At 40.0% G+C, this 24,487-nt stretch overlaps 1 protein-coding gene across 6 annotated transcripts in view; it reads left to right on the top strand.

Annotated features, from left to right (window-relative positions):
- The window catches only part of LOC121708583 (glucose-6-phosphate exchanger SLC37A4-like), a 63,610-nt gene extending 42,610 nt beyond the window's left edge, over nt 1–21,000 (top strand). For 5 of the 6 annotated variants that reach the window (XM_042091344.1, XM_042091343.1, XM_042091347.1 and 2 more), the window contains 5 exons: nt 14,940–15,025; nt 15,123–15,236; nt 15,326–15,391; nt 18,769–18,907; nt 20,338–21,000. In XM_042091344.1, the coding sequence (XP_041947278.1) occupies nt 14,940–15,025; nt 15,123–15,236; nt 15,326–15,391; nt 18,769–18,907; nt 20,338–20,504 (572 nt within the window). In that variant the 3' untranslated portion in view covers nt 20,505–21,000. The remainder of the gene's footprint in view (nt 1–14,939; nt 15,026–15,122; nt 15,237–15,325; nt 15,392–18,768; nt 18,908–20,337) is intronic. The other variant, XM_042091345.1, reaches the window with a different exon arrangement.
- The last annotated feature ends 3,487 nt before the right edge of the window (nt 21,001–24,487 follow it).

Raw genomic sequence — 24,487 nt, 5'->3', positions numbered from 1 at the left:
TATTATATTATTGATTGAATGGACATTATTACCTGTTTATTTCATTAGGCTTTTGATTGATCCCTGTTTTAAGTATTATATTGTTTTGTATTTGTATGTCGCCATGGACAAAAGCGTAACCATAACCATCATCATCATAATGTGGTATTTTCTTGTGAACTTGAAACAAAGAATAAAAATATGTTTCTTTAAATGTAGTACAACTTTAACATATCACACACTGAACAGCAAAGTAGCTTCCTGATTATGTGTAAAATGTTTACAGAGTATCCTGATGTAGTAGGTCCATGTTCTCATATTTTTACAGCTGACATGAAGGCTGCAATATTAAATTTTTGATTTATAGCCTAATGGAGCACCCTCTCTGGTGAAAGACTAGCAAGCCTGTGGTTAGAGGCATACGATTACAGACATATTGAGAGAGCCTATCAATGAGTTGTCACAGTTTTCAATGTAGACGTATTTTGAAATGGGGTACGTCTACGGGAGGATTTACACATCACTGGCAAGACCTGATCAAATCATACCAATGCAAAATGCTTTTCCAGCAGTGCAATCGCAGGTAACAATGATACCTTAACTCAGCATTTTCAGATACCGCTGTTCTGAGCATACTAAGCAAATTGGCCATTTGTAACTTTGAATCCCTCCTCACGTTAAGCTATGGTCTAATATGTGTTCACTAAAAACCAAATAACGTTATTTGTCGGCTAATTAATAAGTGGTCAAACCGAGGATGTCGACCTAGCAGGCTAGGTGATGTTTGTTGCCATTCGTGCAAACTAAGCAAGAGTTAACGTTAACGAAACTTAACATCGCCTTCTCCCAGTAAGCCAAAAATTGGCTACCTTACAGTATGAAGGAAAGACCTCTACAGCATAATCCTGTACGTTATGGTACAGTAGGCTACGTTTCCAATATGACCCAGGGTATTATGCTGATTTAGCCTACAAAACAGAGGACTAAATTATAAGCATGATATGTCATGTAAAGCATGTTCTTTTAGGATAGGCTTATGTTTTTGCTGAAAAAGTAGTCTCAATTGAACATTTTATGGTCAATATGAGATTGATGCATGGGCATAGGTTTAGGGTGGGACGCTAGTGACTAGTCCCAATCAAAATTTTGAGATGACAAAATTGTCCCCACCAATATTTTAGTGAACTCCTTTGTGCTATTTGGACTATTCCAACGGCAAGGACGACAGTAAAAGAAACACTGTCATTTGATTGGCTGAAACCGAAGGGGATTGGCTGAAACCGTGGGGCACAAAGTAACACTTTTTGGTAGACAAAGGAGGGTTCTCCGCGCTCTGTCGTTTGTCGTTTGGCGACAATCCGGTGCAACTAGGCCAGGACAGATATTTTAGAGAGAAGGAGAGACGCCGGTGCAGCTCAGATGTCTTCTTAATTTTCTTTATTCTTTAGTAAAAGGTGCAGAACAAACTTTGACTAACGTTTCGATGTGTCAATGTTTTTGACTAACGAACATCGAAACGTTAGTCAAAGTTTACTAAAGAATAAAGAAAATTAAGAAGACATTTGAGCTGCACCGGCGTCTCTCCTTCTCTCTAACACTTTTTGGCTTTGGCTAAATATTTCTAAAATCATTTGAGTTTCACTAGTCACATGTTTTAACAAGGAACACTTGTTATTGAACTAATAACAGACGTGTGTCGAAAATTGACTTTATTTTCCATACGGAGAAATAACATATGCAGAGTCTAACCAAGGTCAATCTTGCCAAAAAAGCCCTCAAACCTTAAAACACATGAGGCAAAAGTGCAAAACATCACAAAACTAACTAAACTAACACGCGCATATTTTTTTTGTATTGCAATCATTGTAGCCTACAGTTGTAACAGTGCGTCGTAGGTATGATAAGGGATCAGATTCAAAAAATAATTCAGTGGAAATGCATGGATTCCAGTTGCTGCTACTGGAAGAAACTGGAATCCATGCATTTCCACTGAATTATTTTTGGAATCTGATCCCTTATCATACCTGTTCATTCTTACTCGTTGCTTGACTTATCGTGACTAAATTCAAGATGGCTGCAAACGCTAAACTTCGTGAAGATACTGTCTGTATAAATCGTCTTGTAAGTAAACTACCAGTGCTTTTTCAAAGTTCTCGTAAATGGGTGTAAAACAGTGATTTATTTGCATGGCTAGCCCGATGCCGAAGCACCACTATTGAAAAAGCTGTTGGTAGCATCGGCTAACTAGCGCCAGATTTTGGAGTGCAGGGGACAAGCCGAGATGGGCTATGAGACATACGTTCACACTCGGTATCATGTTTCAATACACTTTAGGTCAATATCACACCGGAATTCTCCTTTAACAGCCCCACTAAAAGCATGACATTTTCGGTTGGAGACTCAGCTGGAAGGTCAGTGGCCGAATGCGTGCAAGAGTTGTATACATAAGAAACACCCAGAGTTTGGGGGTGCCACAACGCGTAACTCCCTCTATCACGCGCAAATGACACGGGAGAATTCTGGCAGGGTTAAAGATGCGTAGTTACTTCCCCTCTTAGTGTTTTGTTGTGCCTATACATACAGTCGGCAACTAGTCATAATCGTGGTTACCGCCCCCAGTTGCCGTGGTTACCGTGGCTGAAAAGCCCCCGAGGGGGAAAACATTCTTTTTATTGCATGTAATGGAGCGCACCGGCTTGAGTACAGAAAGCACCTATAAAAATATTAAATCTTTTAGCAAACATCACTAAACGGCACAAACACGTTTCAACTGAGAGTTATCTGTGTGTCAAGGAGGTTAAGGGTAACATTAAGTTCCCTCATTTTGCTAATTCCAGTTAAACGGCCAGAACTGTCTCGAGTGTACTCATTGTAGAACTGCTTTCAATGGCCGGACTGTGTAGCTCGGTTTAGCAAGCTAACCCTTTTGCCTTAACATCACATACTCGTAAGTTGCATCTGAATTTATTCTCACATGAATGCACATTCCCTACAATGGCCGTGGGAATAGTTTTAACAAGTAATGTGTACCAGTTGGTTATGTTACACTGACGATATAAAGTTAGCCAGTTAGCAACCTAATGATGCTACCAGCTTCCAGAGAAATTTGTCATCAACATTGGGCAATCGAGGGTAAATTAAGTTGTTAGCATACACTGGGCAGTTAAGTAAACACAATTCCTTCAAATTATTGTGTTCAGAAACAAGCAGAACTCCACCTGAATGTAGAACGAATGTATAAAGTCTAACTGTTAGCTAGTTCGCCCATTGACTTCCATTGTGTAAGGTTAGCATGCTTTCCCCCTCGTGGGGGGCGGTAACCTTTCCGAACGTCTTAACCGACTGTATGTATACAGTGTTGGGAGTAACGCGTTATAAAAGTGGCATGATGTAGGCCTAATGGGCCTAATTTGCTGTAACGTGGTAGGCTAATGTAAGGCATTATTGGTAATATCAAATTGGTAAATATTTTACTTGGGAGTCGGGACAAACTTCAGTAACGCGCGTCAATGCATTTTAACCCGAAATTAAGTGGTATTTTGTTTTTATATGCAAATACAAATTCGCCAACAACGTTGCGAGATCAACAGAGGAGAAAAAATCTGTGTAAATTGTAGAATGTTATCTCCTGTCAGGCCTAGGCTAGGCTACTTTCAAGATGATTGTACTAGCCTGGACGGTGGAAGAATAACAATTTTTTTTTTAAACTCTCAATTACTGTAACTGTGTGTCACCCTCGCGTTCGTTAGGACCATAGCCTACCACTGGAGGAGGGACCGCTCATAAACTCCTCTTAATTGTTGCAAATATAGACTAGATATAGTTGCGACTTCCGAACAGTTCTTGTGAGTGCTACTTTGTTAATATTTGGGGAAACTGCGAGCAAGGGGCTGCGACCATTCTACATGTAGGCTGCTGAAGTGCCGCGAGGGCGCAGCAAATGAACTTCAGAAACAATATCTTTAAGCTCACGACACTCAGACTGGCACAAAAAGTTAACGGCCCACCGGGAATCCTCCCGAAGCTCCCGATAGCCACTCCGGGGTTGCATTCAAAGCATTAAATAACTTAATTTAACAGATATTGCAACTGCATGGTTAACTATATATACCATGAGATTAATAAAGCTGGTTCCAAATTAGTCACTGAATTAATAGCTTTATTTTGTTATATAGAAGTATCTAAATAACCTGTTAAAATGTACCAGAATTCAGGAAATTGCATCCACTGAAATGTCCCACCCACTTTCAGAGTGCCTCCGACGCCCATGGTGGGGGCCACCAAAAAATCGCAAAGGTATCGAGATTCTTCACTTGGTATTGGTATTGAAACAATAATGTTGGTATCGTGACAGCAAACAGCAAAGCTGAGACCAAACCTACGCCCTTGCCAGTTATTATGTTTAAAACAACTGCAACTCTCCAAGTGGATTTTTAATGTTTGTTAACATCATTCACTGATAATGGTTCATGAAAGTCTTGCTATAAAGTTCTGTAAATAACAGTTATTAATGCACTCTTTTTTTTTTTATTGACAGGGGTGACCCCCAAAACAGACTGTGGAATCTGCCTGCCTTCATGGAAGTATCACATGCTTTTTAGACTAGTCTAGCTATCTGTTAAAAAAATAAACTGTCAAATGATTATGTCGACCTGATTTATTTCATTGCATGGCTATTGATGCCCATTGGATGTATTTTAAAACATTATATTGTAACATTCATGATTTGCAAACATTTATTGTAATGTTATTAATAATGATTGGATTAAGGAGGAAAAGAAGATACTTAGAATAACTCATAAATTAGGTGAATATAACCCAGAAATGACAGTGAAAATAACATAAATGCTGGGTTGAAAAACTAGATATATAAATATATAAAATATATAGTTGTCATTTAAATTATATCATATTTTGCATCTGCAGATATGATGAAAATACAACAACAATTCATTTTGCACAAACAATCAGTTCTCAAATGTGCGTAAGAGTGCTCTTGATTGTTTGTAGATTCTGTTCTTACCTTAGAACAAGAAGACATTGGTGAATACCATAATCTTCGTCAAAGCTGCGTAAGTGGGTTTTAAGAACCAATTTCTTCGTAACAACAGTTGGTGAATGGCCCAATGTCACATAGGTATGAAGAGTAGATGGAAATTGTGTGTGTGTGTGCGAGACATTATCTTCCAGCCGCGCACAGACGGGGGTCTCAGCGTCCCAAACATCGAATGGCTTTACACATAGGCGGAGTTTGACATTAGAGCCAGGGGGGGCAGACAAAAAATAAAAAATAATTGTAGCTGCTGAGACCTGGCCTACCACTTGAGGAACACAGTATGAGCACATATAGAGAAAACAAACATGCTAAATAAAGATATAATTACATTGTAACAATTTAACAATTCGTCCTTATGAAATCCAATGCAGCACGGTTGTCTTGAAACACAATAGACAGTGTCGCCTAGCAGCTGAAAACATTCGGGGCTTAGCCCATAGAGTCTGGTTGCTGCTCACTTTTGATAAATTAATCCACCGCCTCTAGCCTCATTTGCGCCACATTGATTGAATATTTTGTACAATCATATTTTGTCAATTAAAGAATGTAAAGAATGACCTGTTGCCATCTCCATCTTGACATTTCTGTTTGCTATTAAAAACGAACTATAGCCTAGTGCTGTGCTTGTGGCACGTTAAACTTCCGACGCCTCAAGAGTGCTGCTGGCATGCGAGCCACCTAGCAGAGTGGAGTTTTAAATAACAAGATGCATCGGTTCATGTACCTATGCTTAGCGAGTCGAAAAATTCGATTCTACAAAGGCAAAGTAGGCTAAGTAAACTCCAAACTGTAGGCTGAGTGCAGGGCAGACCTAAATCATAGCGAGAACACCAAGAATCAAAGGAAGTGTTCACCTACAGTCTGATGCCTCTCCAAACGCAGATCAGTAGACCTAGATGCACAAAAAGGGTCATGGTGTATCTAGCCAGATAGCCTGGGTGCCATTCCGAACTTAGTCCCGCCCCACGGGAAGTTCGGTCTGGCATTGCTCCATTGTGGGGCAAGTATGCTCGCCCTAAATCGGGCGGACCAATCAAATCAGGCTTTACAATGATGGACAGGTGAGCAACAGCGCCTGGTCTATCACGTCATCTGAGCACGCTTAGATTAGGCTTATGTTTGAAACAAAAACGCTGTGGCTAGAAGGATACATGGCTTTTAAGACCCCATATGGAAAATTCATATTATTTAATGAGTTTGTATCACTGAAAACGATTATTTCTGAAAACTTTGGCCAAAGTTGAGATGTGGGAAAACTGGTGGTTTCACTTTCATCAAGGGAAAACAGCGCTGTTGCATTGCGACATGTTCCCTCGTTTGTTTGAAATCTCTGATTGACCACCTGTTCGAGGGATTTGCGACAGCCTTTCCCAGCTGTTTAACATGTTTGTAGCATATCACTGTTCAACAGATTTATTTTAAAAACGGAGGGGATATAGGAGCAGAAGGATGGTTCGTGTGTTTTCTTCCTACACCTCACGGTAAGCTATTTTGTTGCTCTGATTGGTTAGGTCTATCCAATTGAGTGCAGAGGCATTCCCCCCCTGTATCGGTTGAAGCACGCCCCATAATTACGTCCCAATGGAGCAGTATCAGACTCATATTCTGACTAGAATTTGAGTATGACAACGTCAGGCTACTAGCCAGGCCTACGCGCGTCACATTCACCAGCCAGTTCCAAACAGGTGAACAAGGCTTCGCCACTTTGCTGTTTAAACAAAGTGGAATAAAAAGTCCAAAACTACACACAACGTTGGCCGTAATCTCGCTTTCGATGTGAAGGATCGTAAGAGAAGAATACCTGGCTGCTCCCATCATCAACCGCAGCCCGTTCCTTATATTGTTATTGTTTTGTGTTATTTAAATTATTTTTAAAATATCTGGTCATGCCAGACGTATTTCACTCATTTTTGAAACAACGCAATTACCCGTCAAAAATTGAAGAAAAGGAGAGTGCTGCGTTGGGTCAATTGTTTGAAGAAAACATCAGGTGCTCATCAGAAAGGACATGAGAACTTCAATTTTTAGCTTGTGACTATCCCTAAAGTGTGAAGGCCCTATAGGTTCCTTGTTGAAGGTGGTAGTCTTAAAAATCCAAGGCACACTGATGTTGATGAAAGAAGTTAAAAATCCTTTATTTTAAGGGATAACGCCTACGTGTTTCGACTGCAAATCAGTCTTCATCAGGGCAAACTTTGTTACTTCTTACAAAGGTGCTTTTAAAATGGATTCCATGTCATGTGACAAAGTGGAGTGGCCAATCAGAATCAGTGCATTGTGAAATGCTTTTGAAACATAAAAGTCCCATCACCATTTTGCACAATAGACAATATACAATAACAAATAATAACAGAAAATAACAAAACTGTCTACTATCTAATAGGACCCAGATAAGCTCTCAGTTTCAAAAATGCATTGAGAGAGGCCAAGTCCTAATGGCAAAGTGCCTGGATACAGACAACTATAGGTGCCTGAGCACAGGCAAACAGGTAAACATAGTGTAGCCTTTGAATATTAGAAGACTATGGCAATGTTCATTAAGAGTCATCACATTCAGTAGCAGTATCACATATAAGGCAGTCCATGATATAACATTACAGACTTAAAAGTAAGACAGTAGGCAAACAAGGGGTACTTCATAGAAAATGCAATTACCCGTTTCCACCAGAGGGGGCAGTGCTCCCCCTGCCCCCCCACTAACTCCGCGTATGGCTTTACACCACTTCCAGAACAGGGCATCTTCTCAACATGCTCAACAATGACGACACAACTGTTAGAGAACTATCACGCGAATCGCTATTTTTACATCTACAGTGTCGCAAATCCAGCTGCTTCCACAAACGAGTCTCAGTTTTTTTTGGATTTAAACTAAAACAGAACGGAAAGCTAGATATCAGAGCAGCCGGATTCGGAGTGCGCTCTGACTGGCTAGATGTAAATGACCTCTGCCATCGCACGGGACTACAGTTGTCCTGGCTGGAACCTGACGGAGCAGTAGTCGCTCTCAACGACAGTATAATCACCGATCCGCTGGTTTCCACCCTGGCAATCCTCAATAAAGACAATACATATCACTAGCTTCAGATTAAACATGCAAGAGCCTCAATTCTTCACCTTAGACAGACCCAAAGCAGACAGCACTGGACGGGCCTCAGACTGCATGGAAAACTTGCCTTACTCCAATTTGCCGACCACTCAGTGTCTCATTCTGTCCTGACAAACCCTTAAATCTCAGATGACATCCTAATATTCATGATTAAAGCAAGACTACAGTGTCTCCCAACTAGGTACAATCTTGCAACATGGTACCCATCAAAGCACACAAACCCTACTGTATATTACACCCAACTCAGCAAGAAAATGAAACCGTTGCTCACATACTAAATGGATGCTACAACTACAAAGGACTGTACAGTGGGCATCGCTTTCAAATGACCACTTCAGTCGCGCATTACGTGGCGTGAAGCTTTAGTACCACTTTCAGCCACTGTGCGTCGCTCTGCCACTGTACATCGCTCTGCCTGCCGCCCCTACTGAAAAAGCAGGAGACTTGCCGAGAGTAATCCCAGCCTACGAATTCAATAACAAAATAAATCATGCATAATCAAACATTACCTCGATTTAGGCTACTTGGGTATGTCTTAAGGCTTGACTACACGGTGGTAACGAAAATCGGAATCGAAATTTGCTGTCTACATTATTGTCAGTGTTGGGGGTAACGCAGCTACGCAATCAAAACAGTGGTGTGATAATTGAGCCAGTAGAGAAATAACTGTTCAGAATGAATCTGTAGCCTTGGGTAGGCTTCTGCAGAAAACAATTTTGTTGCCGATTTAATACTATCTGGCGACATTTTTAACAGGCTACACAATAGAGGCTTAGACAACTATGACCCACGTTTTGGTTTCGTAAATTAATTTGCCCTACTTCTTGACTGCAATGTAGTCAATTGACTGCTTGACATATCATTTTTATTTTTCTGTACAATAAACAAATACATCTGCTTTATGCCACAGAATTACATTCATATTTGGCTGACTTCTGCAGACGCGCAAAAAAACACTGCCAGGCCATCCTTAAAAACATTTTTGTTTGCCGTAACCCGACCGACCCTGTCAATTTAGAACCGACCCAAATATTTATTTTTTCCCCCTTTTAGTCCGACCGACTTGCCGGTTGTAAACTTGCGTTAAGACCGACCGATTTTACTCTAAACAACCAATACAAATAAAATACTATTTATTTTAGTAGGCCTAAGTATTGTGAATATAAATTGCCTACATACAAACGTAGGCTCTTGTCGTGGAAAAACTAGTCCACTTTGGAATCCACTAGCAATTTATCACTTGACTATTACTAATTAGCACTCTGGGACAAGGCGTCCGAAGGAGACAGAATAGACAGGAGATCTCCGAAGACTGCTGAATCTTTATTCACCGTATTGCAGTGATAATCCAGTCTAAACAATGTTCAGACCAGGTGTCAAGCAATAGGGTTAGGTGAGATGTCATCAGATGGTGGCCCCCGATGAGATCTGAAATCAAAATGGCTGCGGCCTATCTTTTATACTCCTTAACCTTGAAGTTGGGCATTCTCGCCTCCCTCGAAAAACACCTGTTGGCCTATCAGCATCCACCAAGGTTACGGATATTGGTGGGACCCCTTGTCATATCATGCATAAAAATTATATGCAAAACTGTCTGATTCTGTTTTTTTCCAGTTACCATTACCTCATCCTCTTGCTCTTGACCGTCTAGGCCCAGTGTCACTGTGCACTCATTCACCCCACTCTTTAACACCTGGTCTGGTCTGCTTAAGATGTGTACAGGCCTTGAAGTCTCATAATAATTGCAGTAATATCAAAGTTTATAAAAAAACATACATGCATCCTTTAAGTCATAGAAATCCACCACACTCTCTTAAATAAAACCCTGTGGCGTCATCTCTACACCATTGGTTTACGCATGTCACACTATGGCCTATACGCTTCATTTCATTCACACAAACATCTCGACTCAACGCTTATTACTTGGCACGAAGCTCTGGAAGAACTGTGCCCAGAGTACACAACTGTTTCACCAGCACATTTAAATGACTTGACTAAAACCGTGCATAACTGGAGGTACACCTGTTATCTGAGCAGTCTGTATGTCCTCATTTTGCGAATGCTAGTACGATATGAGTCTGTTGCATAGATGTCCGAGTCACGCATAATGTTTGAAAACCACTGGCTCGTAATCACAATAAATTACACGACAGTTGGATACTTCATCATGTTCCCATGCCTACATTTTGGTGAGTAGCATAGAGATCGTTAAAACAATAAAGTATGCCTCTCCGTTTGGGACATCGAAAACTTATATTTTTAATAGGGTAGACTACCGTCGGGGATGCTGACTTGCAAAGGCCTCAGGATAACACGTTATCTCCACTATCATCAGTCAATGCCTCCTTGATCAAAGTGGGGAATGAAAGAAAAAGTTTGAGAACCACTGACTTAACAAGTTACCTGCATAAAATAAAATACTGTTGTAGTAACTGTATCCCAAGCTTCAGCTCCCCACATCTGTGACAGGCAGACGTGACACCGCTAAATTCTCAGCTTGTTTATACCCCACACTGAACGCGTAAGACCGCTAGGCCCATCACTGTGGGGTGCGGTAGCCTAGCCTACTCTCTGGGATTTAAGTCAAGCAATATAACCATACAAATGTTTCAAAATGAGTAATTTCGGCTTTGCCTGAACTGGCCATTGTAGGCTACGTAAAAAATAAACAAGTAGGCATAGTCCCTATCCAATGATATCGGCAAATGTTTGTTTTCCAAAGTAAGCATTTCACTTAACCATGCACCTTCGACAATGAATAGCTCATTACACTTATGTTACTGTTGAACGTAGGCCTAACTGGTATCATTACAAACATTATTCGGTGTCCTAAACACTGGCATTTTATGGCATTGTGTCATGTAAGGTCGTTACAAAATCAAGAGAAATGTGTGAGGTGGTCAGCGGGGGATAATTGAGACACACATTGGATTGTGTTATTACTTGCTTTCCACACTATCCACAGCTGTGGTAGGGGGCAGGAGGATTACTGTTAGCGCAGGCTTTATATAAAATTCTTCAACAGAAGGCCTGCCTCGAATGCAGGCTTGCCCAAAATAAAGGCCTGTGGTTTGCACAGCCTACAGTAAGTAGGTTAAATAATAGACCCGCCACAATGTGCGGTATGAGGATTTTTTACGAGCAAGATGTTTTTGGTGCTCTGCATGTTCTTAAATAACAATGATCATCAGTAGACTAATATTCGACCATTATTTTGTGTAAATGGGCTATGCATTGGGTTAGACACCAGGGGCCATATTCACAAAGCCTTTTATCTTACCACTAGGAGTAGGCTACTCCTAAATAGCAATAAAAGATTTTAGCTATAGGAGTTTTTTCTTATTAAGTTATTCACAAAGCCTTTCAGACCTAGGCTGCTCTTAGTAAGGGAAAATGAAAACTCCTGAACAGATTCTGGAGCTGAGCGCTCTAGAATCTTTGACTAACAGTCTAAGAGTGAGCGAGTCTTCATTGCTATGGATGACGTTATTACTCATGCACGAGCTTGACTGAAGTGACCACCTTGATTGGCTGATGATTGTAACGCGGGAATGATTCCAAACACCTCCCTTACGATGATGAGTGACAGGTGACAGGTCTGAGAATGCGTGCGCTACACAAGGACAGAAGATGATGAATAACTAAATAAAAAGGCCTAGCCTAAATGAATCAAGAGTAAGGCAAAACAAATAGCCTCGTAGCCTAATGAAACATACGGATTGATGTAGTATCTTTGTAAAGTTATTAAATTAATCCGTTACTATGCCTATGCCTACGTTTGCAAAAGAGAACATTTTAATTTGATTCACAATAATGTTACATTTAATTTATATGTTGACAATGAGTAGCCTAGTTTTGGTTGTTGATGGTGGCGTTATTGCATGTTAGTTATACCTACAATGCAAAATTGCTTCCTCACGATTGGAAGCTCCTGTAGCCGCATAGGATTTCAAAACAGGCGAAATGCCACAAAACCGGTTTGTGAATAGGTCTGTGAGTTAGGAGTCCTCTTGACTTCTTTTAAGCTGTCACAGCTGGTGGGAAGGTGTGATTTGTTGGGGACAGGGCCGGATTAACTGGGCACAAATGTCTGATGGCCCCCCCTGCCCCCCAGTCAACGTGAATCGGGTGGTCAGTTAATAGGCTATGCCGAAATAGTTTTCAACATTTTGAATATTAGTGTCGGGTGTATAAGGAAATGTTCTCAAAGTAGCCTTATGGCTGAAAGCTGCTTGGGATCCCCCCTGTCAAGCAATATAACCATACAAACGTGCGCACTCATTGTTTCAAAAGGAGTAAATTCGGCTTTGTCAGAACTGAGCTGTGGACGACACGGCACGGCATGCCCAATTGAAAATAAATTAACGCAACGCAACACAGACCCCGCTTCTCCCGCGTCAGTCACTGACATGAACGAAACACAGAACCCGCTTCTCTCACGGCAGTCACTGACAGTAGCCTAGAATAAATGCATGGGGAAAAAATCTTCCCCATGACAAAGACATCGTAAAACACTGAAAGTTAATATTTTGTCACTATAACATACATCTGTCCTTTGTCAAATGTGTTATGTTCCAAGTAGCCTAGTGCGTAATTCTGCTTCATAAAGTTGAACAAATACATTTGCTTATTTCACAGAAAAATATAAATAGCCAGTTAGGGTCTACAGTGCAGAGTTGGTAAGTTATGGTAGGCCAACTTGGAGTGAACATACAAACAGGGTAAATTCTTTCTCTTGTAGCTGAGTAGCCTCAGGTGCGCACGTAGACATAAGGCCGAACATGCAAGCGCCAATGAATCGTGCTCTCACGACAATCACGCCGTTAAACTTAAATAGGTTAACATCACTCTAAGTTCGCCTTCAAGCAAGGAAAACGATGATTTGAAGACATCTGTTTCGTTGGAAGGGCAAGGGGTAGCACCAGGGCAACACAGAGACAGGCCCGATGGCAGGGCTGTTATGAGAGTATTAAAATATGGGATATTCTACGGGAAAACATTAAAACGGCAAGACAGCGGGGGCAAGTTAAAATACGTGAGAAACACGGAAAAAGTTGGCATGCATTGTTTCGGTCCCCGTGCACAGGGATTATTTGTCATATTATTAATCACATATGATTATTTGTGAAATTGTGCAAACAGGCGCAACACATTTGAAAATGAAGGACTGGTAGCATGCAAGCTCACGGGAAAGATTGATTTAAGAACGTTATCACAGTGTGTGGCTGTGGCGCAAAGCAGCGTGGGCGGAAGACAGCGACAATTGGCAGGGGAGGGTCATGTCTTTTTTAACAATTCTGTCGGAGGGTCATTGAACAATTTCTAGCAGGCAAGGGAGGGACTTTTGACTGAAGAACTCAAAATTCTTCCGGTGGCCCCTTCAATAAATAACGAACAGTCCCTAGATTGCTGCTGGGCTATATGTTTTGGTTCATGTCTGTTAACAACTCATTGCCGTCAAACGCGTAGCCTATCTTGCGGTTGCATCCATTACAAACAAACATGCAATGTGAACGTCTGGGATTGGGAAGAGCACTAAATGCTCTACTGAATAAGCACGAAGTCAAACCTTTAAATGAAAAAGACTCATCAAAACACATCAAAAAAATAAACCGCTAATGAAGTAAACTTGTGACCATCAAAAATCGTTTATCGCCTGTAACTCCGTGATAACAGGACGTAACAGGAAGGCATTTGGCTGAGCAACGGAGGTTAATATGCTCTATATTTTGTCCAAATGATGTCTGTATATCATCGTTGCACTCGGAGAAAACCAGAATGTTTCATTTGTCCTGCGTTTCTTTTACGGCTGCAAACGGGATTCACTCGCAGTTAACCAAATATTTCTTTATTAGGGCAGGGCAGGCATATTTCTGGCTATTACATTATTTCTAAACCAGTCTGCTAATGTCTGTAGTGAAGTCTGTGTAGGGTTTTCCAGGCTCCATTTCTTTTTACGAGACACCCTGCTCACTTGAGCCATCTACCGGTTGTTTGGGTTGTTGCAGCGTCTCACTGGGAAAATAAAAATTAAAGTCGCGTGATCCCACACGCGGACCGCGAGTGAAGCTGGCCAAGTCGAAGCACTGTATGTGGCCAGACACGACCGCCTGGTCGATCTGGTTGCAAAGGATTTGCAAAAGATAAACTATGGACATGACAGAAAGATTTACAAGCACAGCACGGTAAAACTTAACTGGTTCCATCATAACACATCTCACAATGACTATTTTAAAAAATGTTGTATGTATGTATGAAATCTGTATTTATCGTTGAGGTGGGCTGCTGTTTTGAACTGTATATGGACACTTGCTACTATTCCAAAATATTGAAATATCAACCATTGGTAGATCTCATTCACCAACTTAGATACAACTGTAAACTAGTAACCCTGGTATTTGGAAGTTTAGGCCATGTCCATAAGAATGCAGGGGATGCAGTTAGGGGGGCTGCAAAAAAAGGAGGCAAAAATACTTGCAAAATTCTGCTCTGTTTCAGCCATTATGGGGAGCATGCAAATATGGAGACGGAGATGTTTTGTTTATACTTAATGTGCTGAGTATTATAAATGGAAGGACCTGTAAAAGCATGTGAGCCATGTATACCTGTCATCTTATTAATGACTCTTCCCAGAGTATTTGGATCTTGTTTCCCTTGGTTGCCTTTCAGATCCAAATAAAAGCATTCAAATGTGTGTGTGTGTGTTTGTGTGTGCATGTGTTTGGCTGGGGGATATGTGAAGTAGAATCACCCAAAGTAAATAAATTGCTTAATTTGTACTTTTACTTGTCTTTACAGGAAGTTCTTATATGAGTGCCCTGGAGGTGGGTGGATTTCTTGGCAGCCTTGCAGCTGGTTTTCTGTCTGACAGAGCTGTTGCCCGGGTTTGTAATTTGTGTACCATTCATGTACATTCATACATACAAATACATTGTCACAATGTGTGCCTTGCTGACACTTATTCTGTCAAATTGTCCACAGTATGGACTAAGTGTTCATGGTAGTCCCAGACATGGTCTTTTGCTCTCAATGATGACTGGGATGTATGTATCCATGTACCTCTTCCGAGTGACAATCACACCAGAGACCCCCAAAGTAAGGGCTAACTTTACACTTTGGCTCTAATAATGCTGAAGGAAACAACTGATATTTCTTGTTACTCTTAACTGCTTATCTGATTTTAGGATGATGTTCTCTGGGTTGTGGCTCTTCATCCCATCTCTGTTCTCATCGGTCTTTCTGAAAAAGAGGTATCAGAACATCATAGTTCTTCTACTCTATAGTCTCTCATTTTGCAGGAACGAAAACAGCTAAAATCCCTTGGATCAGTTTTGACAATGTTTTAATCTCTTACTAAGGATGTTCTTTCCATCAGCACTGATTTCAGCTTTATCAAACAGGAAAATACACTACAAGTTAGGAAAGGAAAAGGAAAATATACGCAGCACGGAGTGACTCGTAGTCTGGACTGTGGTGGTGGGCTGGCTGTCATACATCACTTTGATATTCTGGTCAAAGAATTCCCAGTAAATGTCTCATCACTGAATAACAATTCCGTTGATGGCCTGGTGGAACACTGGTGTTGCCCCTCTTACTACCCGGCGCTTGAGAAACGCTACAAAAAATCTGGCCTCACAGTCCACTATTTGGCATTTAAAGACCATGTCAAGAACTATAGAGAGGGCCTCAGCAGGCAAAAACTCTCTACTAAGTAAGTAAGTAAGTATAAGTATATATACTCTTTTGATCCCGTGAGGGAAATTTGGTACTACTCCACACTTATCCATAACCAACAAAATCATCCCAAAAGACTCTTTGATCCCCCCCAACCCTTTGACACTGCTGACCTCTGCTCCAGGTTCCTGGACTTCTTCCAGAACAAAGTGGACACTAGAGCTGTCAATCTTCCTTCACAATCCCTTTTGAATTTCATTCATTATTATTATTTTTTAATCAATTTATATTTGAATATTTAACCCTTAGAACCCTAAGCTGTTTTTTTTCAAAGTCAAAGTCAAAGTCTGCTTTATTGTCAATTTCTTCACATGTCAAGACATACAAAGAGATCGAAATGGCGTTTCCTACTATCCCACGGTGGAGACAAGACATATTTTACCAATTAGGTCCACAGACAAACATAACATTCAAGTAAACAATATAAAAAGTAAAAATAAGAAGGCACATACAATGAAGAAATAAGAGCAGCAAAATTTGGTAGAAATTGTGCAATTGTGCATACAGTAGACAGTCAATATAATAGTGCAAAAGTCAGGCCAATAAATGGCTGAGGTAGTTTTGTTTGACCTAAGTATGCAAGTGGCATAGTGGTGCAAGTTATGTAAGAGCAGCAGAAGTGTGTTCAGAAGTGTTCAGGACAACAGGACAACAACAACAAGTTGCAAGTGTGCAAGTGTACAAGTGGAGTAGTGCAAGGCATCCATTTTGGGTCTAAAATTTTGGTTTTAGGGCATTTTCAGTCAATGATTTATTCTGGTCATTGTAAGTGACACACACACACATATTATATACAGTGGGCATCGCTTTCAAATGGCCACTTCAGTCGCGCATTACGAGGCGTGAAGCTGCGTGAAGCTTTAGTACCACTTTCAGCCACTGTGCGTCGCTCTGCCACTGTACATCGCTCTGTCAGTAGCCTGACTGCCGCCCCTGCTGAAAAAGCAGGAGGCTAGGCTACCTTTAAACGTAATTGTTACCGAGAGGAATCCCAGCCTACGAATTCAATAACAAAATAAATCGTAATTAAACAGTACCTCGATTAAGGCTACTTGGGTATGGCTTAAGGCTTGACTACACGGTGGTAGCGAAAATCGAAATCTGCTTTTGATAGCCTACCGGTGCCGCTCCACAAAACGAAAAAATATCTTAATTTGCTGTCTATGTTATTGTCAGTGTTGGGGGGTAACGCAACTACGCAAATCAAAACAGTGTCTTAATTTGTCCTACTTCTTGACTGCAATGTAGTCAATTGACTGCTTGACATATCATTTTTATTTTTTTGTACAATAAAGAAATACATCTGCTTTATGCCGCAGAATTACATTCATATTTGGCTGACTGCAGACGCGCCACTTCCCTCCCCATATTCCAAGATTAAGATAGTATGAAGTGCTTTTTGTATAGGCTACTATCATAAAAAAAATCGTTAAAACGAATAGCTATTTGCAATTTGACAAAACACTGGTCCTCATTTTGCGAATGCGAGGACGATATGAGCCTGTTGCATTTAGTTAGATGTCCGAGTCACGCATAATGTTTGAAAACCACTGGCTCGTAATCACAATAATTTAACACAGACAGTTGGATAGCCTACTTCATCATGTCCCCATGCCTACATTTTTGTGAGTAGCATAGAGATCGTTAAAAACCATAAAGTATGGCTCTCCGTTTGGGACATCGAAAACTATATTTTTAATAGACTACCGTCGAAGATGCTGACTTGCAAAAGCCTCGGGATAACACGTTTCAGAATGCCACACAGCTAGACAACGGGTTGCAGACAGACCGACATGTCTGCAAAGACTGTTTTTGAGTGACAATGTTGCAAATCTAATAAGATGATGCATCTTTCTACAAAATGGTTTGTCTTCTATAGCATTAAGTTATTCAATAGGCTAAACATATAACCTTATGTCAAAGCTTTAGGCTTATGTCATTTCGATCAGCTACAGACAACGAGTGTGATGTCACTTAGCTAGAGATTGAGTCACATCGTTGCAAATTTCAAACAATTATGCATCATTCCACAATATGGTTTGTCTTCAATATCAGGAAGTTATTCAACAAGCTTAACAATAAACATATAGCCTTAACTCAAAACAGCTGTTAGACTTATGTCATTTTGAGCTGTAGAAATGTCACATGTAGCCATGCCTAAATTCTGCTTACTTTTTTTGTGTTAATTATGTAAGGGATAATGCCCGACGAGGTGTCCATTATCAGAAATAAATGGACGACGCGGAGGGGTGAACCGTCCGACGCAAAGCGAAGTCCATTTATTTCTGATAATGGACGCATCGAAGGGCATTATCCCATTTATACCATGGTCACTTACAAAATAAATAAATATGAAATCAATTATTAATACAAAATGAGTTTTAGAGCTAAAATCGTTAGTTTTTTCAGCTGTTTACAGTTGATTCCATTGTTGCGAAGCCTGCCTCCTGGCTCAACCGTCGTCCTACTATCGTTGTTATAGGGGGGAAAATGGTGCTACCTAACTCAAGTTATCCTACGAGGGGCTAATGCAGCGAGGCGGCTACAAAGCTATGCTCTGGGGGCATCACTTAAACTGTGCCTTTGTGCCTCTTAAAAGACTCAAATATGTCATTACAAGTGCTGTGCAACATGAACAGGGTCTGTAATTGTGAAGAAACAGTATAGATCCAGTACAGACAGTCACATACATACATATTTGGATGGAGGACCAAAAATTACTATAGGATAAATAATTAAATGCTCACAAAACATTTGCTTGATGTTGATACATTTGACCACAATATAATTAATGTTTTCAGTTTGTTTCAACAAATGTTTTCAGTTTTCCACATGAGGTTGTATGTCATGGCCTTAGTGAATGCTAACCATTTAATTAATTTTGTTAATACAGATTTGGATACTTATCCTTGGAGCTGCCTTTGGATTTTCTTCTTATGGACCAATTGCCCTATTTGGAGTGATTGCAAGTGAATCTGCACCATCAAATTTCTGTGGAACTTCACATGCTATTGTTGCTTTGATGGCCAATGGTAGGTTATGTTATATGTATGTTGGAGTGTACAGTTGGATCAGTCCACAGGTCAACGGACTGTGTCAGGGGAAGCCATGGCCTACTGGTTAGGGCTTCGGACTTGTAACCGGAGAGTTGCCAGTTCGAACCCCGACCAGTGGGAACAGCTAAAGTGCCTTTGAACAAGGCACCTAACCCCTCACTGCTCCCCGAGTGCCGCTATAGCAGGCAGCTCACTGCATCGGGATTAGTGTGTGCTTCACCTCACTGTGTGTTCACTTTGTGCTGAGTGTGTTTCACTAATTCACGGATTGAGACCAAATTTCCCTCACGGGATCAAAAGAGTATATATACTTATAATTACTTATGTCTAATTCTAGACTATTACACACCAGTAAAACAGTTTGATGATAGCAAAATTACATATAAGTTAAGAAAAAAAATATTCATACCCCTGGCAAATATTGATTTAATGTTGATTTTCTCTTGACCAATGTGTTTGTTCTGACTGCATATGACACTGCCACTAAAGGTTGTAAGATAATGTGGAATGTGAAACATTAAAACAAAAAAAAGAAACATCTTTATTTGCATTTACAGCTCTCAAAATGGTTCTACCTACCAAGCCTCTCCATGTCGCCACAATGAATGTAGACCACACATTTTTCAGACAATGGAACCTGATGACCTTCTCAAAGTAAATGGTAACACTAAAACATTAAGATTTCTGGAGGAAAAGATCAGGCAGTCTGCCGAAAGACCTGCCCCAATAGGCGGCATTGGACCATTAAACCACACAATGATCCAAAACATACAGCCCAACAAGGCAAGAAATGGTACAAAAGAACAATATCAACATTTTAGAGTGGCCCAGCCAGAGTCCAGACCTCAATCTGTCAAAAAAGTGAGCACAAGGACAGAGTGATGGCAAATAATCGTTTTGATAAAGAGAAAATCAACATTAAATCAATATTTCCCCGGGGTATGAATAATTTTGTTCTTAATTTACTAGGGATGTAACAATGCACCGTGAATCGGCTAGAAATCTATACAAATGTGTGAAGATTACAACTGGTTGAGATAAAAAAAAAAATGAATCGCAATGCAGATCTTGGTGGTAGTAGCAAATATTCAAATGAGAGCTTTGAAGGTTGAAGTGGAAAAGGGTTCCATGTGAACGGCAGTTGAACATTGGTCAGTCGGTCCTAAGGGATAGGCAAATGCTGTTCCGCAAAAAGACGTTTGTTTCATTTGAAAAATGTGTTAAGATATGGCTAAGAGGGTCTAACCAACCTTACGGAATTATTTGGAAACATACTGTACTTAGCCAAGAATATTTTAGAAAACATAACAAGCCCTCAAAGACTATCATTCCTCTTCTCCACTGCCAGTTTTGTCTACACACTAAGGTGTTAATGAAGTGATTGTCTTTGTTTTTGTGCATTCCAGTTGGTGCATTCTTGGCTGGTCTTCCATTTAGCACCATTGCTAAACACTACAACTGGGACACGGCATTCTGGGTTGCAGAAATCACTTGTGCTGTAACAACGGTGTGCTTCTTCCTTGTTCGTAATATGCAGACAAAAATGGGACATATAGTCAAAAAACAGGATTAATGTTCAAATCGACAGCCTTTATTACAACCCATGCGAAGTGAGTGGGTCAAGTATTGGTAAAATACTGTTGTTATTTGAGCAAACCACTGGCAACGTATTATAATTTAGTTTGACACAATAGACCTTTCACACAACTTCCGTATTTTTGGCCAGAAATTGGAAATCTCACCAACATAAGGCAGTTTATATCCTTTATACTATACATAGTACATTATGTCTAAATGGACACGCTAATGATTTGTCATTCTAGTTAACAGTTCAGTAACAGTTAGCCTGATGCTTATGGAAAAATTCCTTGTGGAAAAATGTTTACCCTTTATTGATTTTTTTCGTTTTGGTTTTTGAGTTTTCCCTCCACGAGTCTTGTAACATCGGCAAATGTAATATTTAGTAAAACCGTTAGCGAAATTGTGTAGACTCTAGGGCTGTCAATCGATTAAAAAATGTAATTGAATAAATTACATACTCTGTGATTAATTAATTTAAATGAATTGCATATATAATTTTTGCTGTGAAAGTATTTTAAATATTTAAATTCAAATGAATCATTGAATAATCAGCATTAGTGACATTAAAGTTCAAAAACTCTGAAATTATTATTTTCACTGTTTAAATAATGGCCATAATAATCTATATGACCTAATATGCTGAGGAAATAAATTCAAAAGTGCTTCGGGAAGAAGTTTTTTTTTTCACATACAAGGCATTTCAGGCCACAGATATAACCTAAGGGAAACAATTAAAATAAATGAACAGTCCCCTCAATGTCAACACTATTTCTTTGTATTGATGTGTGACTTTAGAGTTGACTAACTCTGGTGATATGCTAATTCCTTGCTGCAGACATTGCAGCATTTATTTTAATCAACACTTTGTTTTATCAACACCATCAGGCCGTTTTTTAAAAGTAAATGTTCCAATCAATGATCTAGACAGCGCATTTTCTTTTCTCTCCTTTATTGTACAGTCTAATGGTTACTGACTAGAACGGTCGGGGGCAAAGGTAATACGGAATAGATTAATCTGCGCTATTTTTTTAATCAGTTATTTTTTCTCAAATTAATTAATCAAAATGTATCAGTTATTTTGACAGCCCTAGTAGACACTGATCCATTATCTCTTGCCCGGGTATGGTTTTTCTGATGTGTTGACACTTGACAGGATCTCCGCTTCCACAATGATTACGAATTTCCGGTTATTGTGTGAAAGGTCTATACCACAAAATGCAATGTTTATTGTTGTTGATTTGTACAAGACAAATTTTTTCTGTTGTAGGAATTTCTCAAAAAAGAAATGTATACAATTGTAATAATGAAATGCATGAATCTGGCATAGGCCTACTCTTCAAGTAAAATGCATTGTATAGACTGATGGGTGCTATCAAAGTAATTAAATTTGTCATACAAATTGATTGAGATATGTTTTTTTGATACAATGAAACATGTATTGATGTTGGTTTGAAAGAAGATACTGGAAAAAAATTGCTCAACATATTTTAAGAAAATAAAGTCCAATTTGAACACAATGGGTGTGTTCCAAACGGGAGACAGCTGCCTACTGCCTCCCTCCCTACATAGAGAGCTGTCTCACTAGACATGACTTTGGATTAAATGCATCTTTTAAAAATGAGCGTAGCACTCTAGAATCTTTGGTTAACACTACGGTATGACGTTAGCAAAGGCCTGACGTTAAACTAAATTAGCTTACGTAAGCTAGCAGGCTAACGGTATAAATTAGTTTTACGGCCGGCAGATATATCAGACCAGACGCTATTAATGGTTACAACAATGGCATAATCAGATAGTAAATTGTTTATTTCTAATCTGTAATCTGCAAATCTAAGCAAAATAAGATCACACAAATGACATTTTAAACAGATTCAGCAGCCATTACCGATGTCATCCGCCATGTTTGTTTACCTTTCACAGCTGTTTCAGACGTTGCCGCAAGGGATTATGGGTAGGAGGCAGCATGAAGTGTGCATCGATGCTGCCTTCAAAAATGACCGTTATTTGGGAATTCTAAGATATCTTAAAAGGCAGCAGAATTTGTTTTTTCGGTTTCGAACCGCACTTGCTGCCTTGCTCCCCAGTTAGATATCTTAAAAGGCAGCAACTTTACCCGTTTCGAACACACCCAATGTTTATTTTTATTCCTCTTTGTTCTTCTGAGAATCCTTATTGTGATATGCTGTTGAAAGCGCATATATAAACACAGCTATTTTAGAGGTGCCCTGTTACATAATGTAGGCAGCCCTTAGCAACAAGTCATAGGCAAAGACTCGTTGGCAGGATATCCTTAGGATTTTTATTCAGTCATTCAAACATTATTGGGGTATGTTGACCCCCCCCCCCCAAAAAAAAAAAAAAAAAAACGGTGATGGCCCTTTAATTCCCCTTTACACCTGTTTGCTTTCTCCTAGGCCTACTGAAATGGGCAACTTTAAGAGCCTGATTTAAATATATTTAATTTAATATACTTGTATATTAGGGTAATTGATACATAGTCTTGTCATAGTAGGCCTATAGGCTACACCAGAATGAGCATTAAGTGGCTGAAAATCAGTAATTTCCAACCTATTCCCAACTGCTGCATTTGCTTTGCACAGCTTAAAGTCTGATTATAACTTCACCAGATGCTACACACAATTTAACCTTATGACAATGGCTATATTTTGGATTTATTTAGTTAATGTCACTCGGACAGACCGACAGAATTGTTTTTCTCTCAGCCGACAGTCTGTCCTGCATTGACAACATTGAGGCTACATAAACGAATGCTTTAGGTTTTTCTAACTTGTATGCTCGATTTTGAACTATCTGCTTGTGAATGAAGTTGTAGCCTACTTTCCTTTGTTGAACGGTGAAAGCGTGCCCCTGTTATCATTGCTCTCGTCTCGTTGACTCTGGTTGTAATCTCACCCGAAGTTGCTGCACCTTCCAATAACGTTGACTGAGCTGTTAGATCTATAGACATAGCTGTCAACATTGACCATTGAAAATAACGGAGATTTTGGGTTTCTCACCCAAAATACGGGAAAATGTCATCATTCGTCCCCCAACGTTGGAAGGGTTGCAGAATTAGTCCGTTACGCAATTGCAAGCTTGTGCATTGGTCAGCTAATAATGTAGCCAACAAAGTACTTTATTTATGCCTAACAATAGCCTATATTAATTTGGTCAACTATATACAGCCCTAACAAGGCTAAAGTTCAGTAATCGATGTCCTGTGCGCTGTCATTCTCTCTCCTGCGCAAACAAATGTGTGCGTTCCAAGTGCGTAATTCTTCTTTATAAAGTTGAACAAATGTACTTGGTTATTTTAGAGAAAAATATAAATAGCCTGTCATGCAGTTTATTTGCTTGGCCTACAGTGCAGAGTTGGGAAGTTATGGTAGGCCAACTTGGAGTGAATATAGGCTACAAACAGGGGAAATCCTTTCTTTACACGTAGATGAGTAGCCTGATGGTAGGCCGATACACACAGTGCGTGCGGCCGTACACTATGCAGGCGCCACTGAATCGTGCTCTCACGACAACCACGCCGTCATCTTAAATAGTCTCACTGTCCCCTTCAAGCAAGCAAAACGATGCTTTGAAAACATCTGTTTTGCTGGAAGGGCAAGGGGGTAGCAACAGGACAACAGCAGAGACTGACATTGCCGATGGTAGAGTTATGAGATTGTTAAAATACAGGATATTTTACTGGAAAATATTAAAACGGGAAGACAGCGGGAAAAAAGTTAAAATACGTGAGAAACCCGGAAAAAACGTCGACAGCTATGTCTATAGAACATCTACTTCCGTGGATAACATGGGCTGATACTACATAGGCCAGTCATTACATTTATAATCATGGGGCAACGCTTTGGGCGAACTCGATGTAGGTTAATTCACAAACGAAACAGCGCTGACTCTTACACAGCACAGCCGAACTCACTGCTGACTCAGAAGAGTAAAAAGGGACGTTACATGGCATCACAT

Source organism: Alosa sapidissima, chromosome 5 (genome assembly GCF_018492685.1).
Source record: "Alosa sapidissima isolate fAloSap1 chromosome 5, fAloSap1.pri, whole genome shotgun sequence".
In the NCBI taxonomy this organism is placed as follows: Eukaryota; Metazoa; Chordata; class Actinopteri; order Clupeiformes; family Clupeidae; genus Alosa; species Alosa sapidissima.
This window is presented reverse-complemented; position numbering and strand designations above follow the sequence as displayed.